At 40.6% G+C, this 27917-nt stretch overlaps 2 protein-coding genes across 3 annotated transcripts in view; one reads left to right on the top strand and one right to left on the bottom strand.

Moving 5' to 3' along the window:
- Positions 1–35: 35 nt before the first annotated feature.
- On the bottom strand, positions 36–26023 carry CCKAR (cholecystokinin A receptor). The gene is made up of 6 exons (XM_071556678.1): positions 25912–26023; positions 6070–6208; positions 5079–5330; positions 2841–3102; positions 1166–1293; positions 36–562 (listed from the first exon to the last, which is right to left on the bottom strand). Exons 2-6 carry the CDS (start codon positions 6185–6187, stop codon positions 36–38), a joined length of 1287 nt encoding a protein of 428 aa, XP_071412779.1. The 5' UTR covers positions 6188–6208; positions 25912–26023.
- TBC1D19 (TBC1 domain family member 19) overlaps positions 26007–27917 on the top strand; it is a 44838-nt gene continuing 42927 nt past the window's right edge. Inside the window, exon 1 of one of the 2 annotated variants that reach the window (XM_071556675.1) lies at positions 26007–26252. In XM_071556675.1, the coding sequence (XP_071412776.1) occupies positions 26154–26252 (99 nt within the window). In that variant the 5' untranslated portion in view covers positions 26007–26153. The remainder of the gene's footprint in view (positions 26253–27917) is intronic. The other variant, XM_071556676.1, reaches the window with a different exon arrangement.

The following is a 27917-nucleotide window of genomic DNA, read 5'->3' as shown; positions in this document are numbered from 1 at the left end:
AGGCCATAGACACTTGTTGCCTCCTCTGACCCGGCTCAGGGGGGTGCAGGTGCTGTCATGTGTGTGTAAGAACATTTGGAGAGTGAAGCCCGCGTTGTCTTGCCCTCCTCTTCCTCACCAGCCTCTCCCCGTATCACAGGGGGCTTCTGCTTTGTGCAGCAGGTGAAAGTGGCCAGGAAGCCCATGCGGAAGCGCTTGTTCATGAAGCAGTAAATGATGGGGTTCACGCAGGCAGAGGTGTAGGACAGCAGGTGGATGAAGGAGATGGGAGCCCCTGAGAGGCGCTGGTCTGCCGAGGCAGTGTCGAACGCACGCCAGGCATTGACACTGAAGATGGGAGTCCAACAAATGAAAAACAAAATCACTATCACCATCAACATACGGATGACGAGTTTCTTGGCCATTAAGTTGGCAGAAGAGCTATTGCTTCTCACTCTCTCTATTTTGCTGTGGCTCATAGCAGAGACCTGTTGCAATGGAATTTTCCTTTTTCTTTTGGTTTTGTTGAGGTAGCATCCATCTCCATCCTCATATTTGGCACTGCAGGTACTTAGTTTTCTTTCTGTACCTATAAATTAGTGTTTAAATAGTTGGCAAAATATCTCTAAATAATGATTCAAAATAAAACCTGAAGAATGCAATCTAATTCTAAATAAATAGTGGAATTCATAGCTGAACAACTTCTGCAAAGAAATCACTGGCCTACATCTGAGTCAGTCATTACCAGCTGCTCTGTATCCACTGCCTCCTGATATTCTCACATTTTATCTCTACACAAGCTGATACAAAAGTTGTAAGAACACCTGTTGAGTCCAGTATTGATGGAAGGTAGTTTTCAAGATTATATGCTTCTATTTTCTTTTGACAATTTTAATTATGGCATTTATTGACAGAAATGGTCCTCATCCATGGCCAGAAAAAAAATCTTGTTATTTCCATAACAAATTAGAAATTTAATGTATCCTCCCCAAGTCTTTGCAAACAAGCCATAGGAGAGGTTTATTTGCTATTGAGTAACAGAATAAGAGACACAGCTGCAAATTCATGATGTAACTCACCATAAAGAGTTTGCAAATAGCAAGTTTTCCTTTTACTAGTCTCAAGATGACTGCTCTTATCTTCAGCTGTAACTAAAAAGCCACCCCAAACCTAAGTGTATTGTTACCTTGCGAAGACTTTCTCTGGCTGGCATCAAATTTTATTCCTCTGTAGAGTTCCAAAGAAATTAGGCCATACGCAACCATCATTATAATCCCAGGAATAAGAAAGAGTGTGAGTAGCAGGAAAGTGTACCTAAATAGTAAAAGGACAAACTGAGACCAGGAAGCAGCATAAACCCAAAAAACTTTTTATTTGGCTAAGAACTGGGAGGGGGAGGTAGGGGAGCATGGCTGCAGGATTTCAAGATTTTTCTTACATTTTTTTCATGCTAATACAAAGTATCATTTTGGCATCTCTGGAAATTTGAAGCTTCCTACCTCTTTTTCTCCTTCTTCCCTCAGAAAAGTACAGCAGGAACAAGCCTGTGCATGGCTGCAAACCTGCTTCACCCCACTTACACAGGCCCAGAGGAGATGGGCATTCCCATAATGGTTAAAGGGGGCATGGGATGCCCCGTAGCTTTGCAAAATGTAAAAATTGTCTTCCAGAAGCCAAAGGAACCCCTGGTACATTACAAATCTTTTAATGGTTGGACTTAGTGATCTTAGATGTCTTTTCCAACATAAATGATTCTATTAGTTTATTCAAGGAAATCTAACTTTCTGAGGGCCGTGGCACATACAGGCAGAAACTGGGCAGTCAAGACCTGGACTTTCACCCCTGGAGCCATGCAGAGCCCCTGAGAAGGAATTGCTTTGCTAAAGGAAGAAGCTTTTATTTGGTTTCACATCTGCTACTCTCCTAGTCAGCTTCTCTGATATGGTTACATGCTGGGGAAATAGTGATGTTTAAATGCGTCCTTGAGCCTGTATCTCTTCTGATCCCTGTGACTTTGGGGCAAACTCAGTAACACACCCAGGAATGTATAACAACACCACAGAGAACTTTGTCCTGTGTCCTTTCTCCTCATCTGCCAAATATCTGAGACTACAGAAAGCACTAACACAAAGATTCTCTGTGGATACACCACACCAAAGTGGTGCATACTTCAACCTTTTTCCCAGTCCCAACTGACCTTCAGTATCCAAAAAAAAAATCTTACATTTTCTCAGTGCCAGTCACTGTTTAGTGAATGTACAAGGATATCATGTCTAAGTACTGCTGCTGCTTGATAGTGCTAATGTTTACTTACTCTGCCTGGATGTGTAGGACTTGGAGCACTGTTTCTCCACTCTTCTCTCTGCCCCTGGTTTCCATAAGTGACCAAAAGGATTCAGTTCTCAAGTAAGACATTTGCAATCCCCTATTCTACTTTACTTCAGAGAACCTTCAAACAAATTAACAGGCAATGCAGAACACAGAGGGTGCTTGTGTCTGCATTTCTCAAAGATTAATCAAGGATTTCTCTGAAAGCGCTGAAGTTTATGTATAAATGATGAAAACAGTATTCCTACTTAATGTGACAGATGCTTTCTTACAGGGGCAGTTGGGGCTTAGCAGACCACAGGGTGAGAATAATTGCCATGTTGGGTATCTTTCCTATGACAAGGGAAAAGCCATGCAAGTGTCAAAATATAAGCAGCTTAAAATATGGGGGTTTTTTACTTCTTAAATAAGCATGACAGAGTGTAAAGGTTTGCTGAAGGTTAATACTTGATTTTCCGTAGGCTTAATGCTACCATGAAATCCTGTTTTCCACAAGATAATTATGCATTTGCTAACAGCCAGTTATGTCTTACCAAGACTGCTGAATGACATCACTTGGCCAAATGAGCCGACACATATTTGCTGTGGTGTTGTTATACTTGGTGAAAGGGATCAGTTTGCTGTAGATTGGGTACGGTGACATGATAGTGAAGGAGACACACCAGGTGGCAGTAATCACTCTCAAGGCATGAGACTTTGTCTGCCAGACCCTGGACTGCAGCGGTTTGCAAATGGCACTGTATCTCTCCAAAGATATGGCAACCAGGTTGAATGTAGATACACTTACAGAGACACCTGCGTATATAAAATGAAGAAGAAGGTTACTCTCTTGTTTTAAAGGTTCATGTTATTTTCAAATGGTTTTGCTAATTTTCTGTATGCATACAGAAATTAAAAAATATAGGAGACTGTTTATAAGCTAAAATATTTATGAATACCATACAGTTTAAGTCAGTGAAGAATGTGTGGGCAATGGGTCTGGGTCTCCAGACTGTTATTCCTGCGCTGCCTTTCTCTACCTCCAAAAGTGCAAGAGAAAAGATACATTCCCTCAAACCATAAAGTTCTAGTAACAGGGGAAAAAGATACTTTCTTTTCTGCTTTGCAATTAACTCCACTAATTGCACTGAAATTCAAACAAGCATTTCAAATCAATGTGGTTATGCTATTAATTACTCTTTTAACACAGATGTTCACAGTCTCTTTTCTATTTTTTTAATGTTTTTTAGTGTCCTGCTTGACTGGTGATCTGATTTCCTTACTCCAGAGAATTAAATATGTTACAACTTTTTAAATTAGATGCTAATGGAGTTACAAAGAAGGAGAAATGAAGTCATGAAGCAGAATCTTTGTCCTTCAAGTGCGCTTAATTTCTCCTGTTCATATATTATAAAATATAAGGCAAGTGTCTGTGTTTCTGTCATTGAGGTGCCCAAGTTCATCACCACAAGATTATAAATATTTCTTCTTAACTTTATCCCAGATCTTTCTTTCAGTGAATGAGCTTTCATTTAACAGTCTTTGTGAATGTTCTAATGTGGGTCAAACTATAAAATGCCGATATCCCTACAGCTTGCTTTACACAAATCATCTGTAATTTAAAATAAGTCTTTCTATGTCTTAAAATAAAAAAATTGAATGTAGTTAATGCAATGGTTGTCAGTGTCTGTCACTTGAAGCCTCTGTTACCTGAACCATTAATGAGAAATATCCACATTCCAACACTTAAAATAAAACAGCTTCATAATGAGTAAGTTCCTGTTTGATCACTGGATTTGTTATTTTTTATGAAGTAATTTATACAGAGAATAAGAGAAAGATGACAATGCTTCAGTAATGTTTTATGGTATTTATGGCAGCAATTCATTATAATTGTTTAAACATGGCCTTTAGTTTTATTGGTTTTATCTGCTAAAAGGTGTCAATTTCCCATTCGCACACTTTAGGTGTGTACTTTCATATTACATCGAAGTTCTCAAGGGCACAGGTTGAAAGGGGACCTGAGGTTTCTGTAATTAACCAAGGGGCTCCCAAAGCAGCAAAAACTTTACATAATGTTCTCCTTTCTTTTTTTTCCTTTTCTTTTCATTTTTTTTGTTTTGTTTCCTTTTAAGAAACCAGTAAAGGCACAAGAGATATTGGAAGTGAACACATATCCATAACCCAGGCATTTTGAAACTCCTGGCTCCTGATTCCACAGCAAAAAAGGAGTACAGCAAGGCATACAAAAGTGATGCTTCTTAGAGTCAGCCTCTAAAACCTATATCTGTATTTTATGGTCTCCTAGCAAGCGCTGATCATACTGGTCTGTTCTTGAAAAATTCTGGCTCTCACTTCCAGCTCGGCAAATTACCTCTACTTTGGCCTATTTTATTTTTTCATGTGTCACTGCTACCAAAAATCTGTGGGCAAAATACACCCTTAGTGAGTATGAACAACTCCACCGTTTCTGGTGGGTGATCTGAACACTGGTAACAACTTTGTGAGGGATGTATGTGCTGGGTTCCTCTTTAAGGCAAGGTCATGCAAACACACTTCTCACTTAACCTGATCCAGCAAAACACTTCTGTATGTCATTAAAGTTAGGTAGGTGTCTCTGAGTTTTGCTGGATCAGAGCAAAGAAACCAGAACCATAAAGGTTTGCACTACAAAGATGTTTCTTCATGATATTGGTAACTTCAGTGGCAGAGGGAAACAATCAGCTTTTTATAGGTCTTTAAATACCTTCTCACCTGTCTCATTAGTCAGAGGTATAAAATTCCACACTTACCCATGAAATAAGTGGCAGTTTTGCAAACAGCACTACCAAAAATAAAATCTTTCAGCAGGTTGGGAATGAGGGTGAAAGGCATGCAGAAAAGGCAGAGCATCAGGTCACTGACTGCCAGTGACAGCAGAAACGTGTTGGTGACTGTTCTCATCCGCTTGTTTCTTATCAGCACTGTAATTACCAGAATGTTCCCCAGAATGCTGAGCAAGAATATCAAACAATACAGCAGAATTCGAATTATCTGATGCAAGTCTGAAAATTGTCACAAGAAAAGATCAGTTATGTAGCACTCAGAGCAGTGTTATATATTTCATCCTTTAATAAAAAAGTAAAAGCCTTCTGTATTAAATTTTACCCAGGTCTATGTCTTTACACCAATGCAATATCAGTTAAAGTGCTGAAATTCTTAAACTTATTCTGATGTACCTGAATTGCACAGCATTAAGCTACAATACATGCAATACAGTGAACATTTGGAGAGTCAAACACAACTTCTTAAAGCATGTTCTGCTCACACTACTTAGGGTGCAGCACTCACTCACTGTAGGAGTTCCTGCTTTATGTACAAGTAAGAAATGATATAGCAAACAAAAATATTCTATATGCATGGATTTTTTGAGCCTCAGAGTGCTATTATGATTTTATATTTAATCACTTTCACACATAGTATGAGATCTGATCACTCCATTGTTATTAAATTGAGTAAAAATCATGTTTCTCCAAATCCTTAGCAGTGTTTATATTTTGTGCCCAATAGTGCTACTGTTTTAATTTTCCATTATATCTAAATTTTTTCCTAGTTGAATTTTTAACTTTGAAACCAGAACAGACTAAATTCTTTGCTGTTTGTTTCTCATCCTAACTTACCAGCAAGCAGTGAATTTTGCACTTTCTCAGAGAAAAAGCCTTGCATAGCTCTTTCTTTCCATAGTATTTCTACAGCCAGCTACAACTAAAATTGCCTGAAATAAATCTATTTTTCTATACATACCTTTAGAAGGATATGGTGGATCATCCACACAGAAAAAAGTGTCATTTTCCAAGATATCACACAGGAAAGCAGTAATGTTAGTACCGTTCCCAAGGAAGCCAGCATCAACTATTTCCATTCTTCAGTATCCACAGGTTAGCTGTGATGAAGAAGAGGGTGGGTTTGTAACTATCTGCCCATTCTTTCAGTAAACAAATACATTTCTGAATGAAGTCTTCGGGAGAAATGCAGGAGAGGCAGTTGTGCAAGGAAGCTCTTCTGTCAGCAGCACCCAACACACAGAGCCCTGTTCAGGCTGAACAAGATTTATTCCAGGGGTGCACAAGGCAGTTCAGAAAACCAAAGCATGTGTGCACATACACACTCACGTGTATGCACACACACACATCCCCTCTGGTACTTTTTAGATCCACCCTCTTCTGTTACTGGACTAGTGTTGGGATTATAAACAGGCTAGAGAAAGATTACAGAATTAACCCCTTGCAAGATCACCTCTACTCTCATCTCTGCAATATTTCTCAGAGGACGCCTGTTATGCCACAGCCAATAAATGAGAGCCAGTGAGTGATGAGAGTGATAAAGCTGTCTCTCAACCACCAACATTTAAATGGTAAGGGTAGCTGAATAGAAGGGCAGAGGGGAGAAAAACATCGTGAAGATTTTCATTCCTAACATGGAAATGATTCTTATCTTCATATTTTTCAGAGTAAACTGAAGATAGGAAAGGCTCAGAAACAGAAGAGCAGTTACATTTTGCTGATTTGGTGAGGTTTAGCTTCATATGAAGGTGCTGTATGTGCCTGGTTCAAACCCCAGCAAGCCGATAGAAAAACTAATTTCAATGTTTTTGGATCAAACCTTATGAAAGTACATTAGAACTGTTAATTAATATAAGCAGAAGCTACACATTTCCTCCATGCAAGGGCTTGTATATGACTTGAATGCAAACTTGATTAAACTGATAAAATTAGTTACACACTGATGTAAATCGCAATGATCTTGATTGACTAAAAGTTCTGCTTTTTTAATACAGAAGCATCATCCTCACTGGTGTTTTCACAAAGTCATGGGCTTTATACAGCTTGTTTATAGACAGAAATTTAAATTAATATTAAAAAATAATCTGATATATCTTAATGGGAAAAATACTTCACATTTAAAAGTTCTTCCACTTGAACAGGCAGAGGAAAAACAGGTTCTTTAACAAATACTGACCCCTTAAAGTTAATATACACAGACCGGAATGCCTGGGTTTCTCTTCCAGTCTTGCCAGCTTTGCTTTATAGTGTGAATAATGGTAGCAGGTGTTAAGGCGAGTAGATTGAAAAGTTACATCTACAGTTCTAATTTCTCAACCTTTTTACCTCTGGGATTCCTGGATGCAGCCAGTCATCAGTGGTCCATAGCACTGCATGGTCCCACTAACTGCCTTGCTCTCAGTGGGGTGAGAGGCTGGCCAGGCTGCAGGGCAGTACAACAAACACCACAAAGCCAGTGCATGTCTCTTGCACTGGTCTCAAATGTATGTAGGACAGTGTGAAGGACCAGCTTTCCCAGGACAGGAGGAGACTCTGACTGAGACCCATCCCAAGGGATGGGCCCACTACAGTGTCAAAACATGTTTCCTAAGCACATGCAGGAGGGATGAGGCCAATGACCAGCAGCCATGACTGGAGGCTTCATGGAGTCAGCACAAAGGCAAACTGAACGAGGCCGCATTGGATGTAGCCTGCTCTGTGAAGCCTTTTGGCACAGCCATGTACTGTGCAGACAGAACTGAGCAGAAAGCACAGTGGTGAGAGGCAGCATGTGCAGCACAGACTTGAAGGGCTGAGAGATAAGTACTGAGCCATGATTGACTCCAGAAGGTACTAATTTCAACCAGAAGCAAGTGCAGAATGAGTGAGGGAATGACACCTCCTGCAAATCCCGACAAGTGTGTAGTTAGTGTTGAAACCAAACTGGATCATCCTGTTCCCATGCTCAGAATTCTAAATCCATACGGTGCAGCTTTCCTTGATAAATTTGTGCAGACTGCGTGCCCAGAGATTTTTATCTTTTATTATGGTCCTCACCAGTTTTTCTTCTGTGAGAGACAAGCTTACAGACTGGCTCATAATTCCAAGGGTTTAGTTCCCCTGGAGTCCTTTTTCAACACTGTCATGACATGTACACTATGGTGGGTTTTTTTGCCTGGCAACAGTGTAGTTCTAAACAATAGATTGTACATCATATTTAATAATTTTACTATTTCCTTTAGAAGTTCTGGATAAATACCATCTGGTCCTGGGCTGAGCTGGATTCAGCATCTGCTGGTTAAATTGCCAGAGTAAATGAGTAAGAATTTGCTATGAACTCTTGACTCCCCTCTTGGACTGGATTTCTGCATGAAACATATCAAGATCAAAGAGTTTTGTTTTTCTAGGCATTTATATTTTGTATAGATTTACTCAAATGTACAGCCAGTAGTCCTCATGTTTGGACAGTTCTGAGTTGCCTTTACACTCCTCTCTACTACTTCTGGCTAATTTCATGATAGATCGTTCTCCATGTAGATCACTATCATCTCGTTGTCTCCTGCAAGCTTTAAGGGAGGAAAAAGAAGGCGGCAGTTTTAATGAAATGCTTGGTAATCACAGATGTCATTTTATTATTTAAGAGAAACAAAACCTGAATGTCTGTCCCACTTGAATGCAGTCATACATTACTTGGGATGTTGGAAGTTTTAGGGAAGAACTTCTTTTGAGCTGGCTGCTTTATTAACTACAGTAATTTATTAGTAATATTTGCTTTGTTAAGAAATAATTTAGATAACCTAATGTGTCTGTGTAGATAGTTTAGACAAGAGTATACAGAATTTTTTTTCTTTCTATTCAAAGGAGGCTTGCTAATCCATGATAACAAAAGAGTGTGGCTTTTTGTTTTGTTTTGTTTTAATTTTAGCGTTAATCCTTTTTTTTTCCCTGTAATGTGAAATACTGAACACACTGGCTTTGCAGCCAAAACAGTTGCTGTGCTCTGTCATTTTCTGCTGTATGCATATGTTTTTCTCATCCAAAACTAAGTCACATCAATTTACAATTGCCTCATTTTTTTTTCCCTTAAGAATAAGCTGTTCTGTTTTCTCATTAATTGGACAAAGATCTTTACTTAAATTTAAATAGAAATTCCACTTGTAAAATTACAAATTTGGCAAAGCTTATCTTTATCTTGTATCCAACTTTGGGTTTGTTGCCATGTCTTTTTTGTCCTGACAAATGAAATGAAATAAAATAAACTAATTAGAGAAAAATATATGAAAATTCATGGTCTACTTCTCTTCGCACTTACCAAGTTCATGCTGACATTAGGCCACTGATTCAGTGGAATTATTCACACAGGCACAACCTACACGGAGATCAGGATTAGGCCACACTTTTGGAAAACACACAAAATTCCCAGGAACACATTTATTGTAAGCTTTTCAAAGGGATCTGAGACTGAATCCCATCAGTGTCTCACAGTAACTGCAATTAAACAGTTCATCATGCCCACTGGAACTCAATAACATAATGATGAAATTTACTTCAGAGCATCTTGTACCATCAGTGATTTTTGAGACACCATTCACCGACTGTAGATGGGATCAAAAGCACACAAGGTGTTCCTGCTGCCTCTGCAATGATTCTCCAGATGTCACATATTACGTGGCATGCTGTTTAATAACTGCCTGGAAGACTCCACAGATCTTCAGTGATGATATTCTGTCTGGACACATCTCAAATTGTCATTTAAATTATTTGGGGGTGATCACTTTCCATTTTTTTGAAGTGCCAATTCATAGTGTTTCAGCATTTTGGATGTTTGCAGTACCATCTACCTGACCTGCCTGTGAGATGCAATACAGCTGGCCCTTGGTGCCTTCATGGGCATCCAGTCCTCCTGTCATACCACCTTTCTCAGAGAGGAAATGAGGCCTCATGGGTGATGGCTGTGACTTCTGTACAAAGTTCAAGGCTATTTGATGAATGGAATGAATAAAGCCAATGGTAAGAGATTCAACAAATGCCAAGTCCTGCACTTTGGCCACAACAACCCCCTGCAGCACTACAGGCTGGGGACAGAGTGGCTGGAGAGCAGCAACCTGGGGGTTCTGATTGACAGGAAACTGAACATGAGCCAGCAGAGTGCCCAGTTGGCCAGGAACACCAATGGGATCCTGGCCTGTATCATGAATAGTGTGGCTGGCAGAACTGGGGAAGTGATTCTTCCCCTATACTTGGCACTAGTTAGGCTGCACCTTGAGTACTGTGCCCAGTTCTGGGCCCCTCAGTTTAGGAGGGATATTGAGCTGCTCAAGCATGTTCAAAGAAGGGCAACAAGGCTGGTGAAGGGACTGGAGCACAAATCCTATGAGGAGAGGCTGAGGGAGCTGGGCTTGTTTAGTCTGGAGAGGAGGAGGCTCAGGGGAGATCTTACTGCTCTCTACAACTTCCTGAAAGAAAGTTGTAGTCAGGTGGGGATTGGTCTCTTCTCCCAGACAACCAGCAGAAGAACAAAAGGGCACAGGCTTAAGCTGCACTAGGGGAAGTTTAGATTAGACATTAGGAAGAGGCTTTTCACAGAAAGAGTGACTGGGCATTGAAATGGACTGCCCAGGGAGGTGGTGGAATCACCATCCCTAGAGGTGTTTAAGAAAAGACTGGATGTGGCACTTACTGCCATGGTCTGGTTGACAAGGTGGTGTTGGGTCATAGGTTGGATTTCAGGAACTCCGAGACCTTTTCCAACCTAGCTGATTCTGTGATTCTGTGATATTGTCTCTGTAAATCTTCAGGTCCAATTTCATAATCATGTTCCTCCAGAAACTCATTTTTTTTCCAGAGATTTCTATGCAAGTGTTGTATGAAATCTAGGGAAACATTTTCAAAGAAATACGTGTAAATGGTTTGTCCGGTGAAACATAAGATCACATAAAAATCCTTCCAACACTCTTTGACAGTCAGTAAGATACCATTACTGAGGTCTGGGATGAGTTGTTATCCACTCATTCCTCCTACATGATTTACCATGCATGTTGTGACTCATGTTGGCACTTCCCAGCCTATCATCTCTTTCCATACACCTGTCCCTCTAAGTAATCATTAAAAATTGAGGGCAGAAGTTAAAATCAATGCTTGCCAAACAACTGAAGCATCCTTTTCCTTTTCATGGCTTACCATAACTGATGATTAAGTGTTATGAGGAATGAATACACACCCCTGAAAGAGGAATACAGATATTTTTAAAAGGTGCCTGGTTTTTTTGCAGGTTATACATGGAGTTGTATGACCAATTTTTTTACTCTTCATCCTGTGAATCTTAGTTTGCCAGAAAAAAGCCAGTTCAGGATTGAAGTTAGAGATGCAAAGAAATAGTCTTGCATACCCTTACAGTGTGGATGCCAGAACCCTAGGCCAACTGACCTGCATCAACACATGTCTCAAGAGGTCACTTTTTTGAATTATAATAACACCCTCAGGTGTTGGTATCATTAATGGGCTCCTTTGAGCACAGCTTTGCATGCTAGGCCAGCATAAGTCAAAGTCAAAATCCATCACATGTTCTAAGGTACAAGTTCTGTGAGATGTTTTTGAGATAGTCTTGACATGGTTTGTAACTAACAGATAAAATATCAGGGGTTGCCACAAGAAACAGCTTCCAGAGCTTATAATGTCAGCAACAAAATGGTATAACTGTTCTTGACAGTACTCAACTCCTTAGCAAAGCTCAAAACTGCAACAGGCTGCTACATAAACCCTCACTTGTAATAACAGAGAACCATAATCTATTCTTTTAAGATTCTAGTTAGTCACATAATAAAGAGTCGCTATTATTTTACCACAAGAAGTCTTCATTAGTAGATCTCACTGAAGTATATTGAAGAAGTTAGCTGTGTTAACTGCAGCAGCTACAAGTTTCAATTTAAAGATAAAATAATGAAGCAAAATATTTGGCACAGGTCACTCGGTGTGAGTGGAAGAGTCAGGAAAAGAAAGGCAGCCTTTTCAGACCGCTGCTGTCAGACACTCTGCTGTCAAAAGAAGTCATGTTACCCTCATAATGTTAAGATCAAATAGATTTCCCCATTTCCACAGGATTAAATAAAGAGATATTAGTTTCACAACACCAACTAAGTCATTAAGAGACTGTCTGTGTAGTTGGCAGGGAGGAAACAGAGAAAGTCAGATGATGAGTGAACTGGTACTAGCATGTCTGAAGCCAGGGCTTTAATTTAAGATGCCAAAGTTTGTATGTTTTACTATGTACAGAGAGAAATTAGTTTGTGTTTCATAACATTTCACTTAACATCTACATTTTTAGAGGAGTATCACTTTCTGTTTATTATCTATTGATTATAAATACATTTAAGGTATTAAGTTCACTGATTGAGTTCCCAAGATTCACCTAATTGTTACCTTAAGGGAACCCAAGCTACAGGAAGCAAGAATAGCATTCTCTATTATCCAAATAATGAAAATTGCACTTATGTAAGAAGAATCCATTTAATCAGCAACAGTACTTCTTGAAAGCTTCAGTTTTTTATAGGAAACATTAACTTCTATGAGCAGTCATCAGATTTGAGGTAAATTTGCACAAATCTGCACAAGAAATGGAACATACAATTTTATCATATTTCGATGAATTCTCTGTTATTCAGTAGCTAAAGAGGAGCACACAGCCACATTTTTACAGGGTAATTAATTGGCTAAATCTCTTCTCAACAACGGAATTCTGAATATGAATTTTAGTCATTTGAGACAAGTCAAACCATGAAGTGAGGGTAAAGAACAAAAATTTTAGAAGGTGTTACAAAATGCCTCTCCTTTAGAAAACCTTTTTACCATTACTACTGGTACAACATAGACAGCTCCTGTCCTCTATAAACCCTTACCAGCAAACCAAATGAGGAAACAACACTACCTCATTTAAAGTACTTAACAAAAGTAGGATTTTGATCTAATAAAAAGAAAAGCAAAAGACTGTGTAATGACTAGAATTTTATTGTTTTCTCACTGTCTTGACTTTGCATGGAACAATACTCAGTGAGATGACAGGTTGTCCCCTTCAAGTTGTGGGGCTTATATAATGAAAGTAAGATTTTAAATTAGGCTCATGGCCTACATTTCATTGTACACAAATAAGTATTTTATTGTTTGACTCTTGTTCTTTTACTGTGAAAATCTCCAGGCCAGTTTTTTTGTATAAATGGAACTCTGTTAGCTGACGCTTTGGACTAATTGTTGAACTCAATAAGATGAGCTACAGGGAGAAGTTCAGGACCAAAGGCCATTTACCCCTGCTGAAGTTCTACTATAGGACTTAATTTCTGAAATGTTTATGTCTGTAAATTAGCTAAATTCTCTTTGTCTTTTGGAATTCTTTCATAGGTAAAAGGCTGTCCAATAACTGGATGTAGAAAGCTGTCAGTTACAATATTTTGAGAAACCAAGAGAGGCAAATCAAGTCCATAGTGATAACAAACACTGATTTATTTCAATTGTTGCGCTAAGCTGTCCTGGAAGTATTTGATAGGGATTTCCAAACATTATTCAAATTCTGAAAAACTGAAAGTAATAATTTCCAGAGTTTCAGCACAGACGGGCTGTTAAAGGATACTATTGTTTGACTTATTTTCCATGTTTTTATCTATATAATTCCTAAGAAAACATATTTTGAGGAACAAATTGCCGTTGTTAGTTTGGACTATTTTTCCATGTTTATACAAGATTACATTGTGCAGGGAGTTAATGTGACTGAAGGTATGCAAGTTTTAAATTAATTTTCATTGTTTAGTCTTTGCTTACATTACAAAACTGTTTTAAATCTGCCAAGAAGGCTCAACTCTCAACAGACAGGAGAAACAAGAGTCGAAGGACAAATTCTGCTCTGAATTCTCTATGCTCATTTTTTGATAGAGCCAGACTCAGTTAGGTTGCTGTGGTGTCCCCAGATATCCAGGTCTTATAAATCAAACATCAGAAATTGGATTCTTGACATGTAATACTTTTGCCTAGAAAAATTACAGAATACACTCTGGATTTTGCTTTAACAAACATTTGAAAATTTGCAGCTAATCTGGATGATTTCTTCTAATATTTCTCCATGTGTGCCCAAAGTCATTATCTCACATCTGCAATTTCATGCATGCTGGTTTAGCCCTTTCTGTAATCAACTGCACTGGTGCTAAGTGTGGTTTTTACAGACAAAGCAGTGCAAAATGGTCACAGATCATACACAAATTGTGCCTATGTCCCTTCCAGGATACCTTACTTCATCCCAACATTCTCCTTTTATTCTAATCCATTCATTCAGCAATCCTGTAATGTGGGAAAAACTAATAAATTGAAGTAGGAATGCTATTTCTCACAAGATAATGATAAAAGATGAGTAACAATTTGTATTTTCTTTTACAAGCTTGGCTTACTGAAGTTACTGGAGCAAGTAAAGGGTTTTTAAAATATTTTCAGTGATATGCTAGTGAAATTATCCCAGATTCTACTTTAACTCACGCTGGTTTTAAACCCAGCAGTACTTGAAGTATAATCTTGCTCAAACCACAATCTAAGAGTGATCTTCTCTCTTTAATTTTAATTTACATTTCAGTTAGAAATCCAGAAGTGTCAGCTGCAATTTTATACTTTGTAAAGACAGACCTCACCAAAGTTTTCACTTAATTCTCAAAGACTGCTCATAAAACTTGCTATTAGAACTCAGATGGGAATGCTCTGGCAAAATAAGAAGTAGCACAATATTTATTTCATTAGCTGTTACACTGAGTCATTTCATACCAGAATACCTTGTGCACAAGACCTTACCCAGAGAAGGCTGGAAATTTAAAATTGGATTCTGTGGAAAATTTTCAAATAAATTCTGAAAAATCAGATCATCATATAAATTGCTAAATAAATTTTAATTTTCTGTTTCAAGAGGAGTAGCTACTGGCCACATACAATATTATCCAGCCTAAAATTATAGGAAACTTTTGTTCTTCTGGTCTGACGTGTGTCTCTACATAGCCAAGGCCCTACAGATTTAATGCTGTTTGAGAAGACACTGACAATACAAATTGGTACTTTTTATGAAATCCAGCTTACTTATCAAGAAGGCAGTAAATTTCATTTCCTGTGATAGAACAGGGGAATGAGAAACAAAACAGGATTTTTCCTTGCTTACATTTTTTCTGTCACCCTGATATGGTGGTTTATTTGGTTAGTGACAGGGTAACGACTTCTTTCCCTCTATTTCTTCTTCAATACATTCTCATGAGGGTTTCTTTACCTATTCCCCATCCTATCTGTGTGTAGTTTTCTCCTTCTTTAAGACAGATTAACCAAAACTGTGAATTGGCAAATGGCACCTCAAGTCCAGAGTGTTCAGCCCTTAGGCCATGCAACTGGGCTGGGTTCAGTACCTTCAACAGTGGTGTTATTTCCAGTTCTAAGGAGGCAATAAATGGTTAAGTCTCAAAGATCTTTGCCTTTTAGATAAAGTTATGAAAGTTAGTAGTACCTTACTCCACAAGGATATTATTTTTAAAATACTTTAAATTTTTTTTAAAAAGGATATTAGCTCATATCACAGTTAAATTTCACAGGAAGTTAAAGCCATTGCAAGGCTATGTATATTTGCGGACTTTGGTGTCCTAAATCCCTGCATAACCATGCCAAAATGAAGTGTTTTTCTAAGCAAATGTTTAGTTCTAAAATCAATATCCAAATATACATTTTCTCCTCCAAATCCCTTACCAAATATGCTCTATAGGTTATTTTAAGTCTTTGTCCCATTCACATTCTTGTTGCAAATCTTCACAGCTATATTTGGGAAAGAAAAAGATTAATGCCATTTTGAAAACAACTTCCTTCAAAGACTCAATGTCATGAAGCTGATTCATGGGAGGTTTAGGTGAGATATCAGGAAAAAGTTTTTCACCCCAAGGGTGGGCTGAGCACTGGGACAGGCTCCCCAGGGCAGTGGTCACAGCACCAAGCCTGACAGAGTTTAAGAAGCATTTGGTCAGTGCTCTCAGGCACATGGTGGGACTTTTGGGGTGTCCTGTGCAGGGCTAGGGGCTGCACTCAATGATCCTTGTGGGTCTGTTCCAACTCAGGATGTTTTACCATTCTGTGATGATCTCCTGCTATTATTTTCCTATACGTCAATATATATGTGGGGGGTACAGGCTTATGTGTCATATCTTTGATCCAAACATTTATTGTGCTGCTTTTATTATTAGCCCAATTTTGATGAAAAGAAAAGCTCTTCCACTCTTGAACAACTCCAATGAGATATTTTAATTCTATATTTTGGGCTGACACTATATAATCTCCAGCAGAAATTTACCCTGCTGTACTCGCTATGAGTGCAAACCTCAAGGTAGTTTCAGATAAAGACCAGGCAATTTTTACCCACAGTAGCTACCAGAGTGGATCCATATATTTATTGAAGCTGGGAGCACCTTTTATCCCATCTGCTCTGGGAAATGTGTCTTTTGGTAAACAGTGGGTAGGAGTGTTGGTCACAGGAGTCCTTCCTATGAAGAACAAAAGTGACCAAAAATAAATTAAATTGCTATGTGGCTGCTTACTCATATTAATGACTCATAGTCTTGGCTAGACTGTACCATTTTTGGTTTATCAGCTTCATAACTTGTCCCTTCACTTTCTTTTTTGCAATGAATACAAATTATTCCAAACCTTTAGAAGCCCTTGAGCGTTTCAACCTTTGTGAATGTTTTCTAATTTTCCTTTCTGGTCTTTTTGGGAACATGTTGCAATACAGACTGTAACATTCAATCCTGTATCCTGTTAATTAACAAAGTAATACAATTTTTTATGTACTACCACTGTCCTTTTTTTGATTTAGCAAATTTGTTGTGGATTTCAAAAATTTCTTCACAGAGCTCTAAATGGTGATGCACAACAGAAAACTAACTGCATTAGTATATTTAAATTTTTTTCCTTTCAATGTGCAGAGCTTCATCTGAAATCAAATCATCTGGGTTTGTCTGTGCTCCCTAGAGTTGTGCATATTATTTTTGTGTCATTTTTCCTTTAAGCAGATGTGTATATTAATTTGTGTGTTCTGGGTTAGTGAAAGCAGGGTAGCCTGCTACTCAACAGCTCTGAATTCAGCCTTCAGAGTTGTGGTTTACATAACTGTGCTCCTCCATCTCACTGTTCCACACTTTTTCAGGTAAATTCCTAAGCATGCTGTTATAATGAACTTATTCCACAGTAAAAACTTGATCATTTAGTTGTGTTTTATATAAGCACAACAATTCTTGTAACAGGCAGTAGTAGTCACAGTTTCAGATAATTTTCTACAATAATATATTCCTGTGTGTAAACAGAGAAACAGTGATTAGAAATAAGGGCTCAGTTTCATATTTTGACTTATTCTCTTTTGAAGTAATACAGGACAAGTGCAAGTATTCCAACACAGGATTCTTTAGGCCCCTGCCACGGCCTGAGATCTATCAGAGAAGACTCTATTCCATAGTTGGTGATGATATTTATTCAGTGCCCAGTGCTCCCTTTCAATGATGTGAGGCATTTGCCCATACAGGGAAAGGAAAGCACCATCAGTGGAGACAAAATGGTAAGAAACTTAGGAAGGTTCTGCTTGCTCTGTTCAGTTCATTCAGCCTTTCCTTTTTGTGGCACTTTCAGCTATCTTTGCAACAGAGCAGACATCAAGTTAAGGAAGCAAAAGGCAGTTAAAGGATATCTGAAAAGTCCTTGTAATGGAAGTAAAAATCCCCATTACTCAAATTAAAGAGTTCTTCTTTGACCAGTTAGGGTAGCTGGTTAACCATACCATCAGAAAAGAATTACAAAAACCCCACAAGAGTTTGTTTCTAGTTCCCCTTAGTTTATTCTTCAATTTTGATTCTTTATTTGAAAATATATAAAAGGAAATGAAACAACCTACTAATCATTCACATAAAAAACCAGACCAAATCAACCACAAAAAAATCCCACAAAAAATGAAACAAAACAACAAACCAAACAAAAAAAAAGCCAATTCCAAAACAAACAAACTAAAACCTGAAAAGAGAAATCCACTGTAATTGTCATGAACTCTTACTTAGAAGAATAAAAGGTACCCAGGAAGAGATCTTTGTTCTGCCACTGAAGTTCATAGTTCTAATTCTTAATGATTAAGGAGAAAGCAGTTATGATCTAGATGCTAAACAGTGTATCCAAGGTGGCCTCCTGGTTGTTGAAGACTTGCAACACACACTGATATGACTCTAATAAATTGTGTATATTCCAAGAAGTGAACAAAAGTATAACAGACTACCTTAAAACATTTATTACATTTTCCACAGAAAAAGAATTCCCTTACTGCAATAAGTAGGATATAGCATCAAGAAGGTATTTCAGTGGACTAATGCTCACCACTGTAAAACAAATAAACAGAAAAACAGAGGGTTTGATATTTTTAAATAGTTGATATAAACATCACCACACTATTTGTTTAGATATTTTCATAGAAACGCTTGGGTTGGAAAGCATCTTAAAGATCATTTAGTTCCAAGACCCCTCCACAGACAGTGATGCCACCCACTAGATCAGATTGTTCCTGTTTTTAAAAAATGAATACTTCCTGTGACAGAGAAAACTGCTTGTATTTAGATGACATAGACTCACTGGTGTCAATAGGTTTGGAAAGAACATAAAATCTCACTCTAGCATACCCACATCCTGATAAACTCTGACCTGGAGATGTTAACTAAGAATCTACTGAGACAGCTCTTTTTACTGCATTTCTTCCTTACAGACCAATTGGTTAAAGTTTGCAAAAACCTTAAAAGAAGTAGTTGAAGTGAGCTGTTATGTGTGAACTGAGAAAATGCTTGCTTATAAATGCTGAATCATGTCTTTTAAAAGGTTTGGATAAGTACAATAGCTGTATAAATTTCCTGACAGACTAGCTGTTGGGTGAATATACAATTTAAAATCAAGATATAAAATACATGCCACGCGTGAAGAACGCAAACTACCCAGTATATAAACTGTATTTGTGACTCAGCAGGTGTTTCTCTTCAATGTGTATTTAGATGGAAAGATCCCATTTCTGTTTTAAGCCAAGAAATCCTTCATCTGCATAATTATATCTTAATACATGGTAAGTGTACACATGGGATTTTACAAACCAGAAGACACAGAATGTTACTGCTAAAACTCATGTCACTTGATTAATAATAAAACACTTGAAAAATGGATTAAATATAAAAACACTAGAAAAACTTGTGCATGTTAGGATTTTTACATATCTGAGAACTCACAGTCCCTGCTATGACTCTGCAATGCTATTAAAATGTACCAGTAATAGACACTATGAACTGAGACACATGATCTCCACTAGGAAGCCTCATACCTATCTAAAGCCATGATCTGGTAGGATATTACCTAAAATCAGGAATCTGAAGCAATTGAAATGCCTAAAACTAAACTGATAATCCTTGACATCATTGGTAGTCAAAGTCTAGCTCTCAAGTTCAGCCACATATTAGATAAAATATATTACTTCTCATGAAAACTGTCTGCAATAAAAGATGTTTTCTGTTCTGATAAATAAGCTTCCTACATTCTTCAGATTTCATCAGTGTTATTGGGGCACAAGAAAAGATCTCATTACTCCATGGGAACTGATTATTTTAAATAAAGTATTGAAACTTTTTAAAATATACACTCTCACGTTTTGGGCAGTAATTTGAATAAAGCTTGAAAGTGATGAGGATGAGTCACTGGCAGAACTTTCTATCTTGTCACACCTCTCTGTTATCAGCTCCAAACAATACATTGTGGTTCTGACTGCACAAGGAAACCAGTGGATGTTATAAAGGGGAGCTTGCAGGATTGACCCCTAACTGAGATTAAGGTTTGATATACATTTGTCTAATATAAAAAGTGAGCACATTGAATAACAGACTGAATGTGATGTTCTGTGAAAGAACTTGCTTGGATGAGAAATCCAGGGAGTAGCTGTTGGAACCCAACACTTCAGTTCACAGGGGAAGTTCTGCTAATGGCTTGAGATGGAGGTTGGGAGTTATGGATTTTAAACCCTCAGGAATTAAAATGTTTCAAGTGGAGAAAGAAGAAATGAAGGTTTGGGCAGGAATAGCTCTTTAGATCAAAAACCCCACAAACCAACAACATAAAAATCTGGTTTATCTGAGAGGAGATAAAAATACCCTGCCTGAAGAAAGGCAGATTAGGAGGGTTTCGGAGGAAGGGAGGATGTTTGTGGGTTTTGTTAGAGTTTGTTGGCCTTTTTGTCTAATGTCTTATCTTTTTGTTTCATCAGAAAATAGAACGTTCTTGGGCTGGGTTGTTTGTTTGTTTGTTTGTTTTTTCTTTAAACACGGGTTTCTGTGGCACTTGGCTGATCTGGGACATGGCCATCCTTACACCTTTCCCAGGCTGCCATTAGGGTATGCACATGCTGTCATCCTCCTGCTAGTGTCTCATGCAACACAAAACCAAAAAGGAATAACTTGGAGATCTACAGAGTGTTTATGATATGTTATCAGGGAGAATGCAATATGTGGGTCCACCTGGATAGCATTAAACTCCTTGGCAATCAAAGTGCCGAGGAAAGGTAAGTGACCCACCTACAGTAGTAAGTCCCCAAAACTGCATGTTGAGTCCTATTCTGTACCATACCTCATTCCTTTACCCTGCACTGAGTGCATAAAAACACCTGCCCTCAGCACAGGTAAAGGGACAGTGTCCCCCTTCCCCTCCTCATCCCTGCTCCCCAAGCAGAGAAAGCAGTCCTAAGAAGAGACTTCATGACCTGGCATTTCTGGCAGCAAGAGAGTGAAAGGTGACAGTGGCATCAGGGCAGTGGAAGTGTTGTGAAGTGCTTAGGGGACAAGTGTCTTGTGAGCTGTTGACTGGAAGTGCTGGGATTTTGTTGATTGCTGGGATTTTGTGACTGGGATTGCTGGGATTGTGTTGATTTCCCTCGTCCATTACTCTGTCATCCAACACCAGTACCTCCTTTGGTGATACCTGCAGACAGCCCTGTTTAGTATTTTTAGGTCTACTAACACTTTGCATGGAAAAAGCCAAGCAGACTGACTGTAATTTTTATTTTCCATTACCAAATTGTTGATGCTTTCCAGACCTGCAGTGGCAGATTAATAAAAGACACTTGGGATACCAGTATCCCAAGTGCTGCAACTTGACATAAAACACACTAAACAAAGATATAATGCTGTAGATCACTGCAGTTGCAACTGCAGGAGGAATACAACTGAGAAGAGAATTGGTGTTCAAAGGTATAATACTGAGACACTGAGAGGGAAAGACAACAGCCCAAAACAGAACAAAGATGACACCTACACTAGACCTCCTGATAAAACCAGCAAGCTACCTCTGGTATGTGGTACTGGACATCAGAAAACCACTCTATGCTGACTGTACTGCAGTTGCTTATTTGCAATTTAAATATGATAAAAAGCAGTTAATTGTCAAAAACTTATCACATGAACCAAACCAAAACAGTCAGGTGATGCCAGGGGGACAGGCTAAAGAGCTGGTTGGGATTTCTGCCAATGCCTGTTATTTAAGTGATATTTTTTAACAATGGCCCTGTATCTCTCAAGCTGCTATTCACTGATCTCCTTGTAAGGAAATAAAAAAAGATGCAAGCACTTAAGCACGCGATTTCTTAACTCGATATGGTGAGGACACACAAGAAGCTGTTAACAGCGCTTGGTGAGATACTGCAAAGGTTCTCTCTTTGTATTGCCTTGCTTTTTAGCTTTGATTGGCATTTGCAAGAAATAAGTTTTCCTACCCATATGGTAGATGTAACTGACCAAAGAGAAACCCAGTGCAAAGGAGGAAGGAAAGCAGACTAGAAATAGCCTAGCAAAACGAGGAATGAAGCATGAGAGGTGTGCACAGGCAGAGGGTGACCGAGGCAGACTTGGAGCAGAGGTGGTCAACTGCAGGAAATTATTCATCTGCAGCTGACATTAGATTTTCTCCTGTTTTCTTGACCTATAGAGATAAGGGTGGCTTTTGCAGGCATGCAAAGTCTTTTGCATTGCACATGAAATTCACCTGATGTAACATTTCCCAATATTCCCCAGGAGCAGGGGAGCTCACACCCATAATCAGAAAGGTGTTGTGGCTTCTCTCCCACTCCACAACCTGACATCTGGCCAAATGTGATGCCTGTAGACCACAGCCAGACACCGCGTTGTGCTACCAGCAGGAGTGTACCCAGACTCTGAGTCCTCACACATCAAGCAGTCCTTGTAAATAACATGCTTGCTAAAAGCAAGGTAAGATTGCCATCCCTGTGGCAGTCCACAGGTGTTCACAAACACTGCAAAGGAAAATGCTGCTGAGGACTTTGCCAGGCAAGGAGGGAGGGCTTCCTCTTACGCTTGCAGCTGCAATGGAAAAGGCCTGGACTTGAGGCAGTAACCCACAGAGCTTGGTGTCATGCCCTGGTTTTCTGCATGTGCTTGTCTTAGCAGGTAAAGTTCCCACACAAACAAATGATCCTCCTCATTTTATTTTTTAAATAAAACCCGGCAAACAAAATAAAACAAAACAAAACAACACATGAGCAGGGATACTGTCTCCATGGGAACATTTTGCAGAATTTTTTTATGAACTAGCACAGAAGGCGATTACACTTTGTATGCTTGTTCTGTTGGGAACATGGACGAAAATTTCCTTAACTCTTCATACACAGAGAAAAAAAATGTGCTCACTGTTGTCCCTAACTTCATATGTGCATGTAAGAGCACAACTGACAGAAAACTTGATGTAGATCAGAATAGACATTCAAGGCATTGATAGTCAACTGGGCACTTGATTTCCCCATACTATCCATGAATTGAGATGCAAGCTTTCCTCAGCATTTTGGTTAGCATAAGTGATATTTTCAGGTTTCTCTACAGTTCATTAAAGAAATTTTGTTTATGATCTTGTATTATCATTCTTCTTTAAATTTTATTTTATCCAGAAATGGTCACAGATAAGTCAGAGCAGGTTGTAGACAGCTGAGTTCAGGTGTGTTTTTATATCTAATCTAGTTGATTTTTTTAATCAACATAGCTGATGACAACTATCATTTCTTCACATCTGTCACTCACAAAGGTGACAAAGTTACACCTGATGTTTCAGAATTTTGGAACATTCTTTGCTTTAGAAAGGCCATCCTCAGAGCTGAAAGTGGGTGCTAATGCTTGGCTTTGGAGGCCAATGATCAGCTTTTCCATGTTACCTCCTTTCTTAGCTTATTTATTAATTGTTCTGGTACTTTAAAAATTAATATTTTGACTTAGTAAATTAGTTTAAGTAAGATTTTGGTTACATGGTTCTGTTACATGCACATAGGAATAGATTTTCGCAGAAGGACTAAGTAGATGAAAATTCCTTGCATTTACATCACACAGTGAGGTGTCCATAGTGCCACATCTGCTCTGCGTAAATGAGGGCTGTGCCAGCTCTGGAATTGAACCTGAATTGCTGAGCAAGAGCAAAATATTCAAGAGTGCTACAAAACTTCACCTCAACACAGTCTGACTTGTATTCCTCGAGAAGCACACGGAGAGGAGCCTTGGGACTGAATTTGCCGCTCACACCATTTGGATGGACCAGAGAAGCAGCTTTTTAAACTGTCTCTCAGGTTTTAATTATATGAATCCTGTTACCTCATACTAGTGCCAAGCCACTTAAACCACAGCAATAGGTGTTTTTAAGCTGCTGTTTCTGACTGCACTGAAATGGGTTTGAAGCCCATGCTCTGTCAGCTCCAGCTGAGGAGCAACTGGGGAAGATGCTGCCTGGCAGATTTTGATTGCAGCAGCTCAGCTGAGGTGCAACAGCTGACTAAGAGAAAGCTGAGTTCTTTCCAAGGCAAGGGCAGACAGGTTAATGGAAGTAATGACAATTATTTCAGCTGAGGGAGCTGGGGTTGGAGAAGAGGAGGCTCAGAGGTGACGTCATCACTGTCTGTAACTACCTGAAGGGAAGTTCTGGCCAGGTGAGGGTTGGTCTCTTCTCCCAGGCACTCAGCAACAGGACAAGGGGGCACGGGCTCAAGCTCTGCCAGGGGAAATTTAAGTTGGATATGATAAAAAAATTCTTTCCAGAGAGGGTAATCAGGCATTGGAATGGCCTGCCCAGAGAGGTGGTGGATTCACCATCCCTGAAGATTTTTAAACTGAGATTGGACGTGGCACTGAGTGCCATGATCTGGTAAACAGGCTGGAGTTGGACCAAGGGTTGGATTTGATGAACTCGGAGGTCTTTTCCAACCCAATCGATCCTATGATTTGTTGAGACAGACCTGGACCGCTCACAACTGTCCCACCCCACGTGGCCTGGCAGGTGACAGCAGCTACAGGTGCCATCCTGGGCTGCCACCAGGAACCCGCCATGGTGGGTGATGGTTGGACACGCAGGTGACGCTGGAGCAGGCTCGGAGGTGGCAGGGACGAGGACAAGGACAAGTTTCTCTGCAGGCTTGGCTGTGGGGAAGGGCAGGGCCAGCAGCCCAGGTGTGTTTGGATGTCTCCAGGTGCTGACCCTTGGCCTGCATGGCCAAAGTGCCAGACCCACACCTGGGCTTTCCTCACGCTCATTTCTAGCGATGCCACATTATAAACTTTTATTTAGGAAAAAGAAGCAACGTGTGAGATTGTCAGGAGAGCTGGAGGCAACACTTTTCCACCCCAAGGCTGGAGAAAGCCTGCCAGGAGCCTGGGGAGAGGCGGTGCAGGGGTTAAGGGGCAATGTGTGTGTCTCCAGCACCGAGGGCTGTGGAGCCAAGCCTGGCTGGGATTGACAGGCAGGGAAATGGTTGGCACTAACACGTCGTGAGAAAGATCAGGTTGTGGCTGCAGGAGGGGCCATGTGGAGGTTGGGCAGCACTTTTCTGGGACAAACATCCTTTCTGTAGTCCCTGGAGATAAGCACAACCAGCTCAAGTGGAGGAATGAGGCTGGGAAGTGGGCATGGACTCCAAGTGGGATCAAGGCCACCAAAGACCCCCAAAGCCCTCCAACCCATTTCCAGAAAGGCCTGAAAGAATGGAGGCAAATGATAACTAATTTGTATAGGAAACTAGAAACCTTCGGGCCAGAGAAACCTGTCCTAAGAAGGTATTTCCTAAAGCCCCACTGGCACCCCCAGGACCCTGAACATCCCAGCAGCTGGATCAGACTGACATCTCAGCAGCTGGAACCAGGGCTGGCCATCTCTTTTCCTTCCTTTCCTTCCTTCCTTCCTTCCTTCCTTCCTTCCTTCCTTCCTTCCTTCCTTCCTTCCTTCCTTCCTTCCTTCCTTCCTTCCTTCCTTCCTTCCTTCCTTCCTTCCTTCCTTCCTTCCTCCCTTCCTTCCTTCCTTCCTTCCTTCCTTCCTTCCTCCCTTCCTTCCTCCCTTCCTTCCTCCCTTCCTTCCTCCCTTCCTTCCTCCCTTCCTTCCTCCCTTCCCTTCCCTTCCCCTCCCCTCCCCTCCCCTCCCCTCCCCTCCCCTCCCCTCCCCTCCCCTCCCCTCCCCTCCCCTTCCCTTCCCTTCCCTTCCCTTCCCTTCCCTTCCCTTCCCTTCCCTTCCCTTCCCTTCCCTTCCCTTCCCTTCCCTTCCCTTCCCTTCCCTTCCCTTCCCTTCCCTTCCCTTCCCTTCCCTTCCCTTCCCTTCCTTCTTTCCTTCTTCCCTTTTCTCTCTTTCTCCCCTTCTCCCTTTCCCTCTCCTCCTATTTAATTCATCTCATCCTTTCTCTCTTCCCTAACCCTAATACTAACCCTTTACCCAAACTCCACTGCCGGGTGCTTATACATACCACTTTCCAGTAATTTACTAATAAAACTCGGATTCCTTGCGGGGTCCCTGCCTTCTGCCGTTCCTTCCCACCACGGCCCTTTAGGATTGTCGGGCACCTCCTTCCCCATAGCGGCGGGGGGAACCTTTCAGTGCGGCGCCGCTTCCCGCCCGGACGCAACCGCGGGAGCGCGCCCGGCGCCGCCGTTGCCGGGTAACGGGTTGGTGCGGCGGCGAAGGCGGCTCGGCCGGGCGGGGGCCGCGATGGTGGACCCGGACCGCGGGCTGTCCCTCACCATCGCCAGGGTCGTGCAGCGCCTGCAGGGCTCCAGCCTCCACTCACAGCTGGAGCGACAGGCCCGGGTGAGCCCCGACCTGCCGCTGTGCCCCCACGCCCGCCTCCCTTTCCCGCCCCCCTCCCCGGCGCTTTGTTCCCGGCTGTGGCCCCGGCCCGGTCCGTGTGGCCTCTGCCTGGGGCCTCCCCCGCCTCTCCTCTCCCCCTTCTCTCCCTCCCTGCCTCCCACCTCGGCGGGCCGGGCCGAGCGCTGTGTTTGGTTTCTCGAGCCGTGTTTACGGTGTCTCCCCTTGGGACCGAAGGATTTCGCAGTGACTATGAAGACTATCCCTGTAAAATCTCACTGCTTCAAATATAGGTCCTGAAACGAATTGCTTCCTTAATCTTTCATCTGGAAAGCTTTAAATGTCGCCCCTCCCCTCCCCCCCACTCCCCTGGTGCCCTGAGAAAATGAGGATTTGGTGAAAGGAAGTGAAAATAAATGAAAAAGCACGCATGAAAGTACATTTTAGTAGCTGAGAAAACAGTTGGGGTGTTTTGTCTTTAGCAGCTTATCTGCACTTGAAACCAGATTTTCATATTTCTGCTGAATTTAATTTAGGATGTTTCAGAATAAAATTGCATCAGTTTTAGTGATCATAATAGCAGAGTCATGGTGCTATAATAATTATTGTGCATTACTGAAATATTTTGGTGTGGGTTCTGTAAAATCTTGCGAGTTGTTTGGGTTTTTTTCCCACCAAACTTTGCTTAAAATGTTATCTTTTTATTAAAAAAAGATAGAATGTCCATTATCTGCCGTAGTTTTTTAATGTTTTTGAATGAAACATGATTTTTCTCTTCGAGTGCCCCTAAAGCTTTCCATAGCAAGTGACATCACTGGCTGCCTTTTGCATGTTTTGTTTTGTACTTGAATTTGCTGATTTGGTCTCTAAATGCTTTTATAAATGTGTGTCTGCTTTGCTGCTGTTAACATTGCTCTCTAAGTATGTGAGTAAGGGAATGTGCATGACTTGAGTGGGGCTGGAATTACAGAAGAGTTTGGAGGTTGGGCTCTGCTGAGTGTTGGGGGATTCTGCATCCCAAGGAGCCCAACATGAGAGTGGAGAGACAAGTTCAAGGTCTTGTCCCCAGTACGAGCAGAGAACAGGGCTCTCTTCTAACAGCTCTGCTACTGCTTGAATAAAAGCTGTGGTTATTCACCTCTGCACTTGTTCTTCAGTCCCTGTCACTGGTGAGACCTGGTTTCACAGTCTTTTCATACTTGGCAAATTTGTTTTGAGACTGAGGGGAGCTTGGTGTGCTCAGGACTTGGTGGGGTGTTTAAATGCTGCTGCTGGGGCTGTTTTACAGAGCCATTGTGGACAGGTGGGCACTGAGGACCTGAGCAGTGCCTTTCCATGGTGGTGGTTCGTGTCTGAAAGGGCAGTGAAGTGCCTGAATTCCTCCCTGACTCGACAGCATATCAATTCACTCAGTACAAGCACAACCTCTGTATAATCACAGCATAAAAGTAACCTGTGAAATAAATAAAACACAGTGTGATGACCACGGTCAGACCTGTCAGGATAGCTTTGCAGAGCCCTGTTTCAGAAATGTCTTGTAAAGAAGAAGAAAAAAAGTATTTATGTAGGTCAGAAGATCATTTTAGTCACATGAAGACTAAGGGGAAAGAAAATAATCAGGACAACAAATACTCAAGTTGATTCTCAAGAGTAGATGTTTGAAGAGTT

The sequence above is a fragment of the Pithys albifrons genome, chromosome 5 (genome assembly GCF_047495875.1).
Source record: "Pithys albifrons albifrons isolate INPA30051 chromosome 5, PitAlb_v1, whole genome shotgun sequence".
Taxonomy (NCBI): domain Eukaryota; kingdom Metazoa; phylum Chordata; class Aves; order Passeriformes; family Thamnophilidae; genus Pithys; species Pithys albifrons.
Note: the sequence above shows the minus strand (reverse complement) of the source record. Positions and strands in the feature narration are given on the sequence as shown.